This window comes from Lepisma saccharinum, chromosome 1 (assembly GCF_977018435.1).
Source record: "Lepisma saccharinum chromosome 1, izLepSacc3.1, whole genome shotgun sequence".
Taxonomy (NCBI): Eukaryota; Metazoa; Arthropoda; class Insecta; order Zygentoma; family Lepismatidae; genus Lepisma; species Lepisma saccharinum.
Window position 1 is genome coordinate 115,059,451 of NC_139229.1, and position 17,675 is coordinate 115,077,125.

The following is a 17,675-nucleotide window of genomic DNA, read 5'->3' on the forward strand; positions in this document are numbered from 1 at the left end:
TAGTTAAACATTACCAATTGTCAACTTTCATTTTTTTTCTCTCCATATTTTTTATTATATACACAAATGTATATTATTTTCGTTGAATATTCTTAGGCTGATTGAAACATCATTAAGGGGGAAAGAGTCTATAATGGACAACGAGATTTTGAATTCTTAGAATATTATCTGATGTATTTCAATTTATGTGGACAATATTAGCAAGTGCAAAGGAAATTTTACAATTAATCTTTATTAATGACGATATTTTATTAATATTATACAAACAGAAGGACATTATTTTTTAATAATATTTAAAGTATTTCATTAAATTCAATTGTTATTTATAAATATTTTCAGTCAATTTAAGTATTCATATATTTTCAGAAACAAATTATGATTTAAATTTTGCAGTAGCATACAATTATAAATTCTCAAGAGTATTTACAATATTACATTCAATTCATATGTAAAGTTCAATTTGTTTTTAGTAATTATATTTATTTATTTTTCTCTTCTCAAGATTATAATTATATTTGGTGTGTAAAGGATGGCATTAATTAGAATTTGGGTAATTTATAGTAAGAGTAAATGTTATGACTGAATCGGTACTCCTTTTCAAATTCCATTTCGTAAAATATAACAACCCTCAACTACAAGATTTTCATACTTGTAATATTTACAAGTACTATTTTTTTTAAAATAAGGGTGACTTAGAGGCACCCTTGTCTCAACAAAACCTCTACACATACCGACTTATTAAGTTCTCTCACAAACAACATTACACTAACGATCAGGAGGAAATGCCTGTTCGGTATATGATGCAAATTTCCTTTCCAAAACCTACCTGAATTGCCTCACAGATAGTTAAAATTTTAACGGTAAAATGAACATTTTAACAATATTATGAACCATGTTAACAGTCCTCAGTTCAGCTTTTACACAGATGTCAACATCCAGAGATGGTCACCAGCTAAACCTTGGAGAAATAACTAACAAACGAAGGTTACACCTGAAGGACGCAGAGAAATTATTTTGATCTAAGAACTTTCTTAAGAATTTCTCAAGATTTTTATTTCTGAGATTTTTCTTTTAATTTTTTGACACGTGGAAACATGAATTACAATTAGACCTCTCATCAGTTTTAATTACGCAGTTCAGCGAAATCAGTTGATAAGCACCAAATCGCTTAACACGGATCTCCTTCATTCTATTCTAATTAACTCCTACTGAAGTCAAGTAGTAGTGAGACCTGATATTCAACGCTGATAATACATGCATCGATTTGGAGGAATATTTACATACAACTAAATACTTCACATTCACAATTCGATGATATGCAGTTCTCTACTGTACGTTTATCATCAATGAAAATATTTGTAGCTGCAAAGTTAATGCATCAAAGTGAAAAACATTTTTCACGGCCACAAGGAACTAATATATACATATATACGTGGTTTGGTTCAAGAAGAAACTTCATTGCTATATGCAGAGACTATTAAGTGATGTTAACAAGAGTAAAATTATGGTATTTTACTTGAACTCTCTGCGAGAATCAGAATCACTCAATCATTAATTTTATGGACAAATGTTAGTGCTGTGATTTTATCTATCGAACACTATTATATTCTTATTTTCAAACACATAAATTCATGTACATATATTATTACTCAAGGACAGTTACTGATACAGTGTATATATTTTGACTAACTTCAAGTTTTCTAATTAAATATTTACTGTGATAGTTGACATATATTATAAATAAAAACGACAGTGATATTATTTACATGATACACTAAAGTAAGAGACGGTGAAATTTACATTGATAATATGACATATGTGTGCAAGTGTAACTCGGATGAGTATCACAAATCTTGCTGATTTTGTAAATATTAACTTCAAAATATTTAATAGTGTTGTGCAGTGTCAGTGTTTACAGGATTGATTACATACATACTACCTCGCTAGAGTGTTACTGTGCCACAAACCTTTTAACTAGTGTTTACATATTTTAGGCATGGACAATCATAACGTAAACGTGTGTGACATGAGACTCACAATCATTGCATGCATGAGTCAGCATAAGAAACTCACATGTCAGTGTTTACCTTTCATACGCTGACAAGTATTGTTTATTTATTGGTTATTTTTCTCCATTCCTTTTTCTTTTTCAAGAACTATATTAATCAAATTACATATTTTCGGTTATGGTATGTTAATTCAATAATTTTGGGACTATATTCTCTCCATAGAAAGGATCGATATGGAATACAACTTTAAATCTTTCATCTTTAAGTGAAAATCAAAAGATTTTCATTAGGGGGCAGAGGAACGTATCGTACCCAAGGTATTGGGTAAGAAGTATAAAGTCTTAGCATAGCAGGTAGCAGAGATAGGAATGCTGAATAAGTAATCAGACAAAGGTCGGGTGATTGACTTGGAAGGCGTATGTGGCATGAGTGTTGGAATTGTCAGGAGGTGTGGGCAGTTGGCGAGAATATGAGAGAGAGTAAGGTCTGCGGATTGTGAGAGAGAAGCAAAGTGGAGAACGATTATTGGACGATGGTGTGTGATTGAATCGATGTCTGACAGGGAGGTCAGACAAGTGACATTTGAGAGGACAAGTGTAGGAACAATCTTCATCTATTTGTAAGGCAAGTAATATCCTTTTCTAAACCAATCCATATCGGTTCAGTCATGGAGAGTATAAAACCCATATCTAACCTAAGTTAATTTCTATCGCCATTCCTTTAAATGTAACCTCTTGCATTTATCACATTTAGGCCAACGAGTGATAACCATCTGAGAGATGAATGAGAAATAATTACATCACCCAATTCAATGTAGAGGTTCTTGGTTCGATCCCAAACGCAGCATGGGAGTTGCGTTACGATAAGATCAATACACACTGAAGAATGCTATTTATTTTTTGGTGTGACATATCAAAGATAGTTGAAGTTGCAGGAACCAAGTACACAGAACAGAAAGTAGACTTTTGCTCATGTGATTAGGAAATCAGAAAGTAATTTGATTCATGATTATTCACTACAACTTAAGATTAATAATTATCTATAAAAGAGCAAAAATAAGCATGCAACTTTAGTACTTTCACACGGTAAATACGTGTCAGGCTGGTGCAAGGAAATGTCGTTCAATCAAGTAGATGCTGTATGCAATAAAAGCGGTGTTCGAGTTCACAAGATTAAACAAATTATTGTCTGCTGCTTTAAACATCATTTGATTGGTTAACATTACACCAGTCCAGAATGCAGTGTAAAGGGTGCAGACACCAAATACACTATGTGACACCATATCAATGAAGCAGACGACTTGGTGTCGCACTTTGCAGTCAAAAAGTGCAGCGAACTACAAGGGACATTTGTCACCTGCTGCTGTTGAATTGTGTTCTTGCAGTGTTACCATTATAGGTACATTTGGAGGAGGTTAGGAAACGCATACACATTTACCCAGTCTTACAATAAATACTGTCACAACTTTGAAAGGTGACTTGGGGTCATTATTCCTTTGAGAATTATGTTGATTTTTTTTAATTGACAGATTTTGATACTTTATGTAATATAAAATTGGTTCCACCACATGGAAAAAACAAATAACGAAGATATTGATCCAAAAGTATGGCCCGTTTAAGTAAAAACCTGCCACCTCGGAGTGCTTTCTCCACTTTTATTAGTAAAAACCATTTGTATTCACACTAAAATAGCAAAAGAACACGTCGGAAATTGCTATAAACTACAAAGCTAACCATGTAAAGTTATAGCTGTTGTTGTGGAATCTCATGTTGGGTTCTATATTCACTTGTGCAAAGCCTTTGGGCTGTTATGAGTCACGCTAAGGTAACAGAAATACTTTACTTCACAATAACACATTTCTGTGAGCTAAAAACAACATGATCTTCATAAACCATGCAAAATATTTCACTTTCTTGAGGGGGTACAGAGGGTCAAGGGTACCAGTGGGTTCTCACCGGGTGTTCAAAGTTCACAGCTTCTCCTGTTGAGAATGAACTTGTCAGGCATTGCTAGTTGAGGTTGAGATACATACATGATAAAATGTTTGTGTTTAGCTTCCATACTGGAATGGAGCAATTATAAAAACCATGTTTCTGTTTTAGCACTCCATATGGTAGGGAAGTCAGGGCTAAATATCTTTGAATCTCCAAGAGGTTTGTGAATACCATTATCCAGTGCTTCACTGACACTGAAAACAGTGAATGACAGGGCCAGGCAGAGACAGGACCGTGTGACTGGTGAAATCAGTTGCAGCCCATATGCACAGAAATCCTGTACTGAAGCAATCGGTGATGGCCCGTGATCTGAAAATTTCCAAAATGTCCCATCTCGTGTGTTACTAACTGAGGCAGGACTGAAAGCTTACAAACAACATACAGGTCACTTTTTCAGAGGGCAATAAAAGCAAAGTGCCTACTAGAATGCTATGTTGAAAATGGTCTCAGAAGAATTCTGATGAAAAAATGTATACTGTTGAGGAGGTTTTCAACTCGCAAAGTGACAGGCTGTATGGTACAAGTTCACAAGACGTTAGTGTGAAGGCTCCAAAGGGGGCACCATTCTGTTTGAATCACGCTGTGATGGTGGAGTTACTCCTGAACTTTCTGCAAGAAAGTAAATCATCAGCCTGAGTATACCAGGAGACAATCCTGGGGAGAATGGTCAAGGATCTCAGTAATACTCTTTCATGGTGAGGAATGGAGCTTTCAGCAAGATTCTGCACCAGCTCACAACGCTAGAACAATCCAGCAGTAGTTTGAGACAAATGTGTCTGACTTGATTTCACTCTCAGATTGACCACCTGGCAGTCCAAACCTCACCCATCAGGACTGCAAATTGTGGTCTGTGCTTGAAGACATGGCTTGCAAGTAGATACCCCAGAATAGCCACTCTCGATACAGTGACCACAGCGACTTAGGGCATGCATGCGGGCCAAAGGTGGTTATTTGAAACAACGATTAGAGCTTTGTGTACACAATATATCTGTGCAACAGATATCTATGGTATATTGCATTATCTTAAAGCATCTTCTGTTATTTCATTCAAAACCTTGCGACAGTACTCAAGGTAAAAACTGGGTATTAATGGGAGGGGGGGGGGGGAATCCATTGACATAAATGGTATTTCTTTGATCTATCTCCCATGAGGAATTGAGATGGGGGGGAGCAGAAATGTCCTATGAAGTGAAAGCCTGTGCTATCTGCAACTTCAAAATAATCTAAACACTTTCTTCATCCTGTGAAAGTACAAAAAAAAAAAAACTGGTAACAGTTTCATACATCGGAGAGACATTTCTACAATTTTACACAAGAAACTACTTACGGAAATGAGTTTCTCCAAGGTTCACAACATTCGTCAAGGTATTTTCATTCATCGTGGAATATATTTGACGGGGAAATCATGTATTTTTCAAGAGAAATATCTCACCGACGCACAATTGCCATTGCTTTCATTTGCTTACCTTACGACAACCTGATGCTTCGTACGTTTCATGACGTGAGCCCTTGTCTGTTTAAAACCCCCTTTTTTTTTTACTATGCTTGCCTAACGTAACCAAACCTAATCTTATCGGAAATGGTTCGTGGGGCTATCCGTGAAGGGTTTGTGGTGCTATCCGTCAGATACCCGTGCATAATGTATAATTTCCACCGGTGCCAAACACGATAGCAGGTATTTTTCGGTGAACAAGGTTGAAACACTGCATACCCACAACATGAGTCAAGATGTGCCCGCCATATTGTGTGTTCCATAAGCGAAGAAGGGAATAAAAAAAAGCACTCAGAATGTGAAAAATTGAGTTTGTTTTCGTGTAAAAAGCAAAATGGCACCTTGAACTATGTTCCGCAATACACAATTGGTAAGTACCATTCATGCGAAACACAAAATATGAGATTTTAATGTGTCTCCGATCTATGAAACTGGTACCAAAAAAACTTTACACAATTTAAAGTTAAAACTGTTTCCTACTTCTAATGAAAATGTGACAGCTACTAGTTTCCAAATGAATATCCAATGAGATGGCTACGAAAAATTTTCAAATTAATATCCTAGGAAAGGCATTTGTTACATGAGCCTTTGGGGGGGGGGGGGGTGTAATGTATGTAATGTAAGCAAATATAAACAGAATAAAATCAAAAGCCAGCAGTGTTCCGATTTTCGTCTCATATTTATGTGAACTTCCTCGAAGTTTAGTAGCAATAAAATATTTTATGCTTGTGAAAGTAGCGATACAATTTTGACCTATGTGCAGAACTTATTTACTTGTTATTTTTCTTTCCGATGGAAACCATCTGGAAGAACTTGAACACACCGACCAGCCAACACATCACTGACATTAACGGTACACACTTACTTCCTCCATATTCCCAAAATGGAACGCTTCCATCTCTTTGCGCAAGATATGGTGGCTTGAAGCTGTACTTGTATTCAAACCTTCTGTGAGGAACATCGCCAATAACGTCTGAAATTGCGAAAATTATACATATCACACACGAAAGCCACCTCACCTCCGCAGCCATCTCCATTTGTAACCTGTTAGTGTGCATGTGCACAGACTAGAGAGTATATGTTCAGAATGTTATTTCTCCACGACATGGACACCATTTAATTTAAACTAAGCAGTTCCAAATTATCATTAAATTCTAATGTTCTTGTAGCTTTCAGTTCATTAACATAATAATATACTCTTAATATTAACTTTTGTATGTAGTTAGTTAACAATATGTTAACTATTTCCATAATTAATGTTCTATTTTTGCATCAGGCTGGAATAAGCATATAATGCATGGTGTTCGTGTTTAGTAGAAGTTTCTACCCATCAGCTGTCCGGAAGTTGTCAACATGGCACATATTTCCACAGATTACTTCTCAAAAGAAAACTACTTGGAAGATTTTCATTGGTCTACTAACAGTACTTCTAGGCCTCTGTCTACAATGATCGGTTAGTTCGTATGAACTTTCCAGCCAAAAAGTATATTATTCTCTTTGTTTCCAGCCTGATCATTATCTGTGCGTAATTAGAGATCGGCTAGTTCATTGAACTCTCCAGCCTAATTATTGCCTATTTTTGTGGGAGCAGGGAAAGGTTTATTAACCAAATGTGAGCTGTACGTATGTACAAAGGTGATGATGAAAACATGCACTGCAATGATTGCGATACTTCGCTCAGGGTAGCAACTCTGTGGTAGCAATAGCAGAATTACCTCTAAAGAAACTTAATTTGTTTATCATCTTGCTCATATCATTTTCGCCCGACTCTTGTTGCAGTCAGGCAGGGCCTGTGCTGTGCGGGAGCCCGAAAAAAAATATCGGAATCGGAAATAAAAAAAAGGTGTACAAAGGTGATGATGAAAACATGCACTGCAATGATTGCAATACTTCGCTCAGGGTAGCAACTCTGTGGTAGCAATAGCAGAATTACCTCTAAAGAAACTTAATTTGTTTATCATCTTGCTCATATCATTTTCGCCCGACTCTTGTTGCAGTCAGGCAGGGCCTGTGCTGTGCGGGAGCCCGAAAAAAATATCGGAATCGGAAATAAAAAAACTTCCCATTCCGCACACCCCTACTGCAGTAACACATAAAAATTAATATGTTACAACTGACAATATTTTTAACCAGATTAGAGGAATATAATATACGAATTCGCTGAACCTCGGCCAAGAATAAAGACAATTGAAATTGAAAATTTTCGGTCCTCCACCATGCAGACGAAATAAAGAAATCATGGGGGAGAGATTACAGTCAGACTTCATTTCTAGTCCGTGCTACATATTATCTGAAAAAATGCCTGCTCTAAGTACAATAATAAAATTAAACTTTCCCTGTAACAATACTTGTAAAAATCATTAGTTATTTTAAGTTGTTAGAAATCATTGATAAATTCAAGCTATTTTAGTCAAGAAAAAGGCTCTCCGTTATCGCACAACATTTCAGCAACCATACGTCCTGACGTCATGAGAGACTACTGTTATTTTTAGGCCAAATGCCCAAGTTGTTAGGAGAGGCTACTAAAGTTTAGTTCTCTTGGCATAAATAATAACTGTCTAGTGTATTTATGCTAATATAATCAAACCTAATAGATCTAACCTAACAACGTAAGGATTGATCATCTGACGCCAGAACACAATGTTGCAGAATTGTTGTGCGATAAGGGATAACCCAATAAAACATACCCAGAAAACAAAAGAAACCAGTATTGCGTGCGCGCTACCGTAACATCTTCTCTGCGGTATGAATGATGGGTACAAAAATTCTGAAGTTGCATAAGATAGAATTGTCCTTTTTAAATACACGACCTAGTGAAACGCACCACGGGCTTGAACATTTTATTTTTCTGCACTATTAAAAGGACAGCTATAACTCGGAAACTGACAAGGTAAGGCCACAAGATATTTCATTATGTTGGAGGCTGTTATATCTCTTCTGCAAACATTCACAAGATCACAGAACTGTAGTGCTTTCTTTAGTAGTTTAGGCCAATTGAAGTTATTGTTCAAAAATTTTGTACTTTTGGGGTAGATTTTGATAGTTGGCTTTCGTTGCCCTTTTTAATTGTTATACATTCCTTTTCTTTCCAAGGGTCTGTGACAGATTGTATGTATCCCTCCAAATTTAGGGGCCGGTCGCAGCCCGTACACCATCAAAAATTTCGACTTTTTAAAATTTAATCTATAGATTTCTTTGTTTTTCAAAGCCGGACATTTATTTCAAGATGCGGAAATCACAAATAGGCAAGTTATTTAGACCAGTAGTCTGACCAGCGTATGTCCAATTCCTCGTATTTCACACCCATTTTTAAGGTACTCCGTATAATTTAACAATACAGGGTAGTTATCCAATTTGTTTGAAATTTGGGATACTTACTAATTTGGGCCTCGTAATCACGAATCTGCACTTAAAATTTGGCGCTTATTTGGAGGCAGGTGAATCCGGCCAATTTCTAACAAGCCTTTAACAGGGACTCTATTCGCGATGAAAATTAACCGATATGCCATCTGGTGGGATTTTCAGGAAGTACTCTAAGTAGGATACGTTGTGTTGAAGTCGTTTAAAGCATGGGGAATATGCGAGAGACTAAGGTCTACTGTTCAGTTTTTTTTTGTTTTTTTTTGCTCTAAATCGTTTTATGGGTCAGAACAAAATAAAAGGGTAACATTATAGTATAAGGGAAACGGGGTACTACTTTACTATACCTGAGACACCTGGGAATCATTTCTTTCACAATTTTTTTACAATGCTAACGTACTATTCTGCATTCCGGAACACTTATTTAGGTGAAATAATTGAATTTGTTAGGAAAGTAATGTATATTTCTTACATTTACGAGTACTTACTGTTCTTGTTTATTTCCACACACAACTTGGCGATAGCTTACCGTTGATCGTTCCTTGAGCCAGAAAAACCATTGACGTTAGCCCAAAAATTCACGATAGCCCCACAAACCATTATGGGGACGAGGTATGCCTACTAGGTTAGGTTAGGCCTGTTAGGTTTGGTTCCATTAGCACTCCTTTCGTTCAATTTAGCATATACGGACAATACGAGAGCGTATTGTGCTCTCATGCAGGAAGCAATTGGCGGCAGCAGCAATAGCGCGTCGGAAATAGATTTTCGTACAAAACCACATGCATTCGCATTAAAATGAATCAAAATTACATTCCCGGACATCAACAACGCTACAGAAAATGATTTGCGTAAGTACTTTCTCCTGTAAATCTGTCTCAGGTATAGTAAAGTGTTACCGGAAACGGATTTATTCAAATTTACAGGAGAAAGTACTTATGGAAATCATTTTCTGTAGCGTTGTGGAAGTTCGTGAATCCAGTTTTGATCCATTTTAATGCGAAAACATGTCGTTTTCTGCTAAAATCTCTGTCCGATACGCTGTTTCTGCTGCCGCCATTTGCTTTCTGCATGAGAGTACAATGTTCCGTGTGTTAAGATGACGCAACCCCATAGTCAGTGTTTCAGCCTCGCCGTGCTTTCACTAGAACATGACGTGTCTAGTATTTTAATTTTTTTTAACTATGCTTGCCTAACCTAACCTTAAGGAAAATGGTTTTGGGGGCTAACGTCAATGGTTTGTGGGGCTAACGGCAATGGTTTGTGAGGTTAACGTCAATGGTTTGTGAGGTTAACGTCAATGGTTTGTGAGGCTAACGTCAATGGTTTGCGACGTATTAGCATAATTTCAAATCCGGGCACGAAAGTAGGTATTTTCCGGTGAACGAGTTTGCAACACTGCATAAATCGGCAAAACATTTGTACAACGCACCCTGAACCAGTACGCTTTCGCCCGCCATAATGTGTTACACAATGTAAATAACAAGTAACAGTAAGTACTCGTAAATCTAAGAAATAGACATTATCTTAGTTAAAAATGCATTATTTCACCTTAGGAAATGTTCCACATTCCAAAATAGTACATTAGCAATGTAAAAAATATGATTTATAGGTGTTTCCCTTATACTATAATAGTACCATTAAAAGTATTCATGTGTTTCCACCCCATGGAATCAACAAAATTAAGTTTGTTAATAAATCAGGGAAAACGTAATTGACAGAAGATTGGTATGAGGGATATAACACTGTAATTCGGCAAGGAAATTACGAAGACTGCAATGCACGAGTCTGCTTACTTTATTTTTCGAGAGATAAATATATATTACCATGAAAGTAAAGTTTTAAATTGTACTTTATAAATAAAGCTTTTTTTTTTCCGAAAAATCATGAAGCGTCTTACCCAATGCGTCCATGAATTACCGGTATTACGTATGTGTGAAATTTGGAACAGGTGCAAGTCGATTAAGAGAGAAGATGAAAATAGTTTGAGAATGAATTAATGTCAAATGTAACCAGAAAAGAAAAGTGGACATGCGAATGTTACTGTTTCATTCAGTACGATGTCCTTTTTCAGTGAGTATAGCCTGGTCATGAAATCGTGAATATTATTATTAAACCAGCCTTTCTCTTTCAAGAAAGAACTGCAACGATATGTTCGCAATTTTCTCCTGTCCCAGCTTTTCAAGTACAGGTCAATTTCAATTCCTTTATTTTCAAATAATTTCCGAGAACTTCAGTTACAACATGATGTGCAGATGATACAGCACTGCTTTAGACACCCAGTGCGTATACATAGTTTCGTCTGCATTTTCCGTGTTATTTTTGCCTCTCATAATTAAATGATTCATTCTCAGTACAGTTTCACGTTTGTTAGAGTACCTGGAATTCAAATCGCATTCGCAATATTTAAAAATAATGCGTAATTTAAACATTTTCTACCATACCAGTCATGACAACACGCTGTTATTATGTACTACTGCTGAATGTAAACAAAGATTTATCCTACTTAGAGCGGCCATATTTGAAGCGACACTAGCGCTCAGGTGGTAATTTTAATCACAAATAGAGAGAGCTGGAGCGGAGGCAGGGCCACGTTAGCGGTTGGGGGCGGTAGGTCAATTACCCCAGGGGCGGAACCCGGAGTCTGTTGGAAATTTGGACTCAAAAATTTCAAACGGCAATATCTGACCTTCAGTTGGCTATAAATTGGTAAATAGTTATTTCTGCGCTCCAGATTTATGTTCTTCACAATTAGCGTTACATAATGTTCACAAAAACAAATAAAAAAGTCTGAAATCGAGGGTGTAGAAATAAGAACTTAATTTAGATTATTTTGCTATTTCCAAATGTGAGCGCCAAATTTTAACTGCAGATTCGTGTTTAGGGGGCCAAAATTAGTGAGTATGCCGAATATCAAACAAAATGGAGAAATTCCCGGTATTGTAAAATTGCTCGAAATTAATTCTCCGACACTCAATAGCCTTCGTAAATTATCGTTCGTCGTGCTTGTGTTTTGCCGATTGCAGGGTTTCCAACCACGCCATTGTTTTTCGAAAAGATGATGTGTCGTGGATGCATGGTGAAATTCATATCGGGTGTGGAAGATCCACTGGATTTTGTAATTTGGTACTTGAAAAATGGGTAGGCCCACAAACCATTGACGGATAGCCCCAAAAACCATTCACGCATAGCCCCATGAACCATTTCCGGCAAGGTTAGGTTAGGCAAGCACAGTTAAAATTTTGGTACCAGTTTCATAGATCGGAGACACATTAAAATCGGTGTAAAATTTTGTGTTTCGCATGGTTCATACTTACCAATTGTGTATTGCGGAACATAGTTCAATGTGCCATTATGCTTTTTACACGAAAAAAAACAACACAGTTTTTCACATAGAGAGTACTCATTCTGTCCCATAATTATTGTCCGGTACACCTTTGTTTGTTGTCTCATAATAATTGCCCGATATTCAAACTGTGACATTGGTGTATACAGAAGAAGAACATGAAACAAGGGAATTGAGTCATACAACTTTACTACTCGAGGATCAGTACAAATTGTGCTTTCCATCTGCCTCTTTGTCTGTCATTTCTGTACTACCATTTTGGCATACCGGACTATAATTATGGGACAGAGGGAGTAATTTCTTTGACTCCTTTTTTTCGCTTCCATAACACAGAACACTGCGTTGACTACTGTAGTGGGCATGCAGTGTTTCCAACATCCTTCATCGAAAAATACCTACTATTGTGTTCGTCACTTGTGCAAATTGTACATTGTACATTGTAGCTGACGGATAGCCCCACAAACCATACATGGATAGGGATAGCCCCACGAACCATTCACGGGTAGCCCCACAAACCATTCACGGATAGCCCCACAAACCATTTCCGATAAGGTTATGTTAGTTTTGGTTATGTTAGGCAAGCATAGTAAAAAAAAAAGAGGGGTTGAAACACTGACAGGGGCTTTCGTCATCAAACATACGCAGCATCCGGTTGTCGTAGGGCAAGCAAATGAAAGCAATGGCAATTGTGCGTCGGTGAGATATGTCTCTTGAAAAATACATGATTTCCCAGTAAAATATATTCCACGATAAAAGAAAATACCTCGAGGAACGTTGTGAACCTTAGAGAAACTCATTTCTGTACGTAGTTTCTTGTGTAAAATTGAAGAAATGTCTCTCTGATGTATGAAACTGTTACCAAAATTTTGTTCGTAAAATAATGCGAAGAAGCTTAAAAAAAATTGCTTAACTAGTATTTTTTGGGTTACGAAGGTTGGAAACACTGCATCGACAAAACACAAGCACGACACGCGATGATCTTCGAAGGTGTACGTGCCATACTGTTTCGTACGGAAACGAAACAACGCAAATAAAGAAGTACTCGTAATGTGAAAAATTGACATCACTTTCATAAAAAAAAACTGTTTCTCCCCCTCCCCTCCTCCTTCTGGTGGCACTGACCATCCCTTTCTCCTTTAACTGATCTGGCAAGTTGAAATCTTCCATTTTTGTGCAGTTCACGGTGGAACTGATAAAAAAGAATGTGGAAAGTAAGTTGGTTAAGTTTCCTGAGCCACCTTCAATTTTCTACACACTAAAAATAACTGTGTTAGATTATTTTGCTACTAATATCAGATAGTGTCTGTCACACAAACATTTCATGTTGGTCATAAATAAGATAACAGGCTTAAATACATTTAAGAATTTAAATTTTGGTTTAATTTTTCTTGGAATTGCTATTATATTTAACATGTATAGGTGCCTGAAAAATAAAAGATGGCCTTTCTTCAACTTCCAAATCCTTTTGAAGTTATGAGATTGGCCAGACCAGAGAAGAGGCTTTTGTGGAAGTAAATGGAATAACCAGTTAATATGTAAGGTTCTCACTGACCTGGGATTTTTACAATCTTGTATTTATATTTGTCTTATTTTTAGCTTTTTTGTGAAAAATAATACTCTGCATAATCCCATTCCTATATGCGTTCCTTAGTAAACTAGGAGGTCAGCATTGGTGTTCTTTCCATTGTAATGCCATTCCTATGCTTACATGACTGCATTAGACAAGTTACATGATGGTTTTGCTATATACATTTTTCAGTAATCTGCAATTGCCATGTCTGATTACCTTACTGTTTCTGCACTTTCATTGCCGTCATAATGTTACCAACATGATTAATTGATTGAGTTGGTGTTTTAAGTCCACTTTATGCATAGTAAGGCTAATTGGGGCTGGACCTACAGTTTAAAGTGGGATCCAAACCACTATGTGCCTCCACCAGGGTATCGAACCCGGGATCCCTTAATTATAAGGCGACAATGCTACCACTGTGCCATATGGGAGGCTCTGTTAACAGCATGAAGAGTGTCTTCTAAGAGCAGAAATTTACAAACATTGTGACTTGCACAACCTATTTTTCATTACATCATTTTTCACATCACTTTCAAACACATAAGTTTCAAACTTCTTCCACACTCAATGTCCAGTTTTCTAACTGCCTTTAAAGAAGTCATTATATAATTGGAACTCAGACCCATGTCCCTCTTCAGGACGATTTTTTATTAAAGAGAGCTAGAAGTGAAATTAAGTAAAAAGGGCATTCTGCAAAAAGTGTTCCTACTCCATGTAAATAACAAAATGAATTAACATGGAAATTATAATTGTTTTTAATTGCATTAAGGTTTAGATGTTTGGCAAATGCATATAATTTGCACCTTTCACCAATAATAGTTACTAGCAACTTCAGCCTATGTGCTTCACAGACAAATTAAGTCAAAATTTGCCATATTTTTAAAGCGTCACACACGTAATGCACTTTTGTTAATGCTTGTCATGCATTCAACCTATGCCATCATACTTAACTGTTTTCCATGTGTTAACAGACACCACAAAGTAATTCATAATTCCATGGAATCAGTTCATTATGAATATTTTAATCCAATCTTAATCCAATCTCATGTCTAAAACCTTCAATTTTGTTTGTAAAATGTCACACACGTAATGCTGGAATGCCCCAAAAGAATTCCAGTGGATTTTGTCACATTGCTGTAGCATTTTATTTCAAATAAATTTTTACATAAGGCATTAGTTAAGTAATTTGAATCTTTTGAGTACAATGAGTGTAACTTAATAGCTTACCCCACTGCTGCCTAAGGAGCATCTTATTACTTCGATCAATTTCCTGTTATATTATGTACTTTTTTTTCATTTTATTGTACATTGAAATGGTACAATTCTCTACATTTCTTTGTTTTTCAGGTGCTGTTTGCAAATTAAATCAAGCAACTTGAAGCATTCCCAGGAAGCAACTGATGAAGAAATTGGATTAGTTAGGCAATAATCCCTGCTGATTTATCTGTACCAAAGGTGAGCGATATATATTTCATACAGTTTGTAACATTAGTTTAGTGTGTAAGTGCAGACTTGGCATATGTTCGTAAGGGTGCTCTCAGGCTGAAGGGACAAGTGGCATGGGGGTTTCACATCAAATTACCAACACTAAGTTGCTGACCAAGGCAGTTTATTAAGATAAAAACACTTAACAGGTAACGTTTCAACCCTGTATCAGGGTCTTCCTCAGACGAAGAACTAAACTAAAATGATGAAATATACTACACACAGAAAGATTACATACACATAGCAGGGTCACTAGCCACACAACAACAAATCGAGTTGACAGTCCTTATCTAGGAAGATTTCTCCAAAGGAATTAAACATATCACCTCCTGACAGTTGTTGACTAATGGGTCAACTACACTGACTGGTGATTGACAGGTCAAGATTAGCAAGAGGCTAGAACCTCCTGCTTACCACTCCCCCACCCCTCCTTCCTTTTTGGTTATGGATGAATACCTCCTCCTCTGGTCTTCTTCTTTACTCTTCTATCTTCCTTGTTCATACTTCTTTTTTCTTCATTCCTTTTCTTCATCCTTTCAACTTTCTCTAACACACTCTTCCATTCCTTGTTTATCTTGAGTCCTCCATTCCAATTCATGATGTCTTCTCCTTTCTTTTCTATTTCTTTGGCCTCCTTCCATTTTCTCACTAGTTCTCTCTTCTCTTTTCCTATTCGCCTAGCCGAATCCCATTCAACTTCATGTCCTGTTTCTCTAGTGTGTTTGAATATGGCATTCCTGTCTCTCTTCAATCTCACATCATCCATGTGTTGCTTTAACCTGTCTTTAAGTCTGTTCTTTGTTTCCCCTATATATACACTTTCACATCCTCTGCACTTCACCTCGTAGATAACCCCTTACTCTTCTTCCTCTCTCTTTTCTTCCTTCTTCTTGCTGGCTATACTTAAAATAGTGCGTCCTCCCTTCCTGTAAGTTCTTATACCCACTTTCCTCAGCACTTTGCATATCTTCTCTGTGGCATCGCCCATACTTCTTATACCAAACCATATCTCTTTTTCTTTTTCTTCCTTCTCTTCCAGTCCTCTCTCTTTTATCTCTTTCCTTCTTCTGTTGATGTTGTGTCTGTCTTTCTTTTCATAGCCATTCTCTTCTAGTTGTTCCCACAGGCTATTAATCTTGGTTTCTTCTTCCCCTTTCTCTGTGCATATCTTCTTTATTCGGTCTTCCATGTTCCTTATAAAATTACGTTTAGTTCCCTCACCCACATCACTTCTTTTGTGGCAGAACAAGGCTTAATTATATTACAAATTGCCAAGTGACAAGCAACACAGGCCCCTTCAGTCTATAAGAAAGCACACACCATGCATGCACAAACATCAGATTGAGGTGCTGCAATGCATGCCATTGAGAAAATGGTCCAGTACACTAGTAGCTTGTTGTATTGCTTTGGTTTGAAAGGATGCCTTTAATTCTAATGGTTGGTTTCCAATTGACACATGCTGCTTGTTACTTTGGTCTGAAAACTCCACTAAAGCCTACATAACCCCTGTTGAATTAGGTTAATACAATAATTCATATATAAAAGTGTTTTTATTTAAGTCAATATTCCATTGTGCTTTTCTGGCACTTTAATATCACAATCTGTTCCCCACTAGGGTTCCTCCTGTGGGAACTGCTTCTTAAAAAGTCAATGTAAGAGGATGAGGTCTGGGAGAGTATAGACTTACTCACAATCTGCCTGCCCATTTTTATTCACTACTCACATGACTATATATAGGGTGACCATAATATTTTGACTCAAAAATGGGACATCCCCAGGAGATCAGTTTACCCCCACCTCCTTTTTCCTGAAAAAAAACGGTTAGGCCTAATTATAAAATTATTGTTATTATTAATGTATTGTTATGGATCACATAAATGATACATCATAAACAATAAATGAAATATGATCTCTTGTCAAAAGATATTAATTGTTATAATCTCGGTGTGACTTAATAGTGTTTCTGCTCTTTTCTGATTAACATTTGATGGTAGTCCTACGCTGAAGTTGAGGAATGCCAGAAGTATTTATCAAAAGAACCAATTTTCTTGAGAACAGCTTTATTCTTCACCAATTGTTCAAAAAAATTCCCCGAAATCTTACCCCACATATCAGACACACAACTAGATTTTTCTTTTCAGTTTGTGCCAATATGCAGTTACTTTAAATTCTTGTTGCAATTCCGTAAAGAAACTGCATGCTTATTCACTGCTCTACAAATAACGGAACACACATTGTTTGTTCATCTTTTTTGGCATGAAATATCTCTCAAATTAAGATTTGGTTTTAAAGATAACTCCTACACTTTTATATAAACCTTGTTATTTTTGCCATGAGAAAGTCCTAGGAAGCTGACATCACCCCGAAGGAATAAGAATCACTTTTAACTAGAGCTGAGCTGATACCAACACAGACTAATGTC

General features: G+C 36.6%; 2 protein-coding genes across 4 annotated transcripts in view; one reads left to right on the forward strand and one right to left on the reverse strand.

Annotated features, from left to right (window-relative positions):
- The window catches only part of ergic53 (lectin, mannose binding protein ergic53), a 46,675-nt gene extending 40,115 nt beyond the window's left edge, over positions 1-6,560 (reverse strand). For both annotated transcript variants that reach the window (XM_083136861.1, XM_083136850.1), the window contains exon 1: positions 6,361-6,560. In XM_083136861.1, the coding sequence (XP_082992987.1) occupies positions 6,361-6,553 (193 nt within the window). In that variant the 5' untranslated portion in view covers positions 6,554-6,560. The remainder of the gene's footprint in view (positions 1-6,360) is intronic.
- A 1,665-nt stretch (positions 6,561-8,225) lies between these two features.
- LOC145999677 (presequence protease, mitochondrial) overlaps positions 8,226-17,675 on the forward strand; it is an 80,754-nt gene continuing 71,304 nt past the window's right edge. For both annotated transcript variants that reach the window (XM_083136894.1, XM_083136876.1), the window contains exons 1-2: positions 8,226-8,385; positions 15,116-15,223. The gene's annotated coding sequence lies outside the window, so the exon portion shown is untranslated. The remainder of the gene's footprint in view (positions 8,386-15,115; positions 15,224-17,675) is intronic.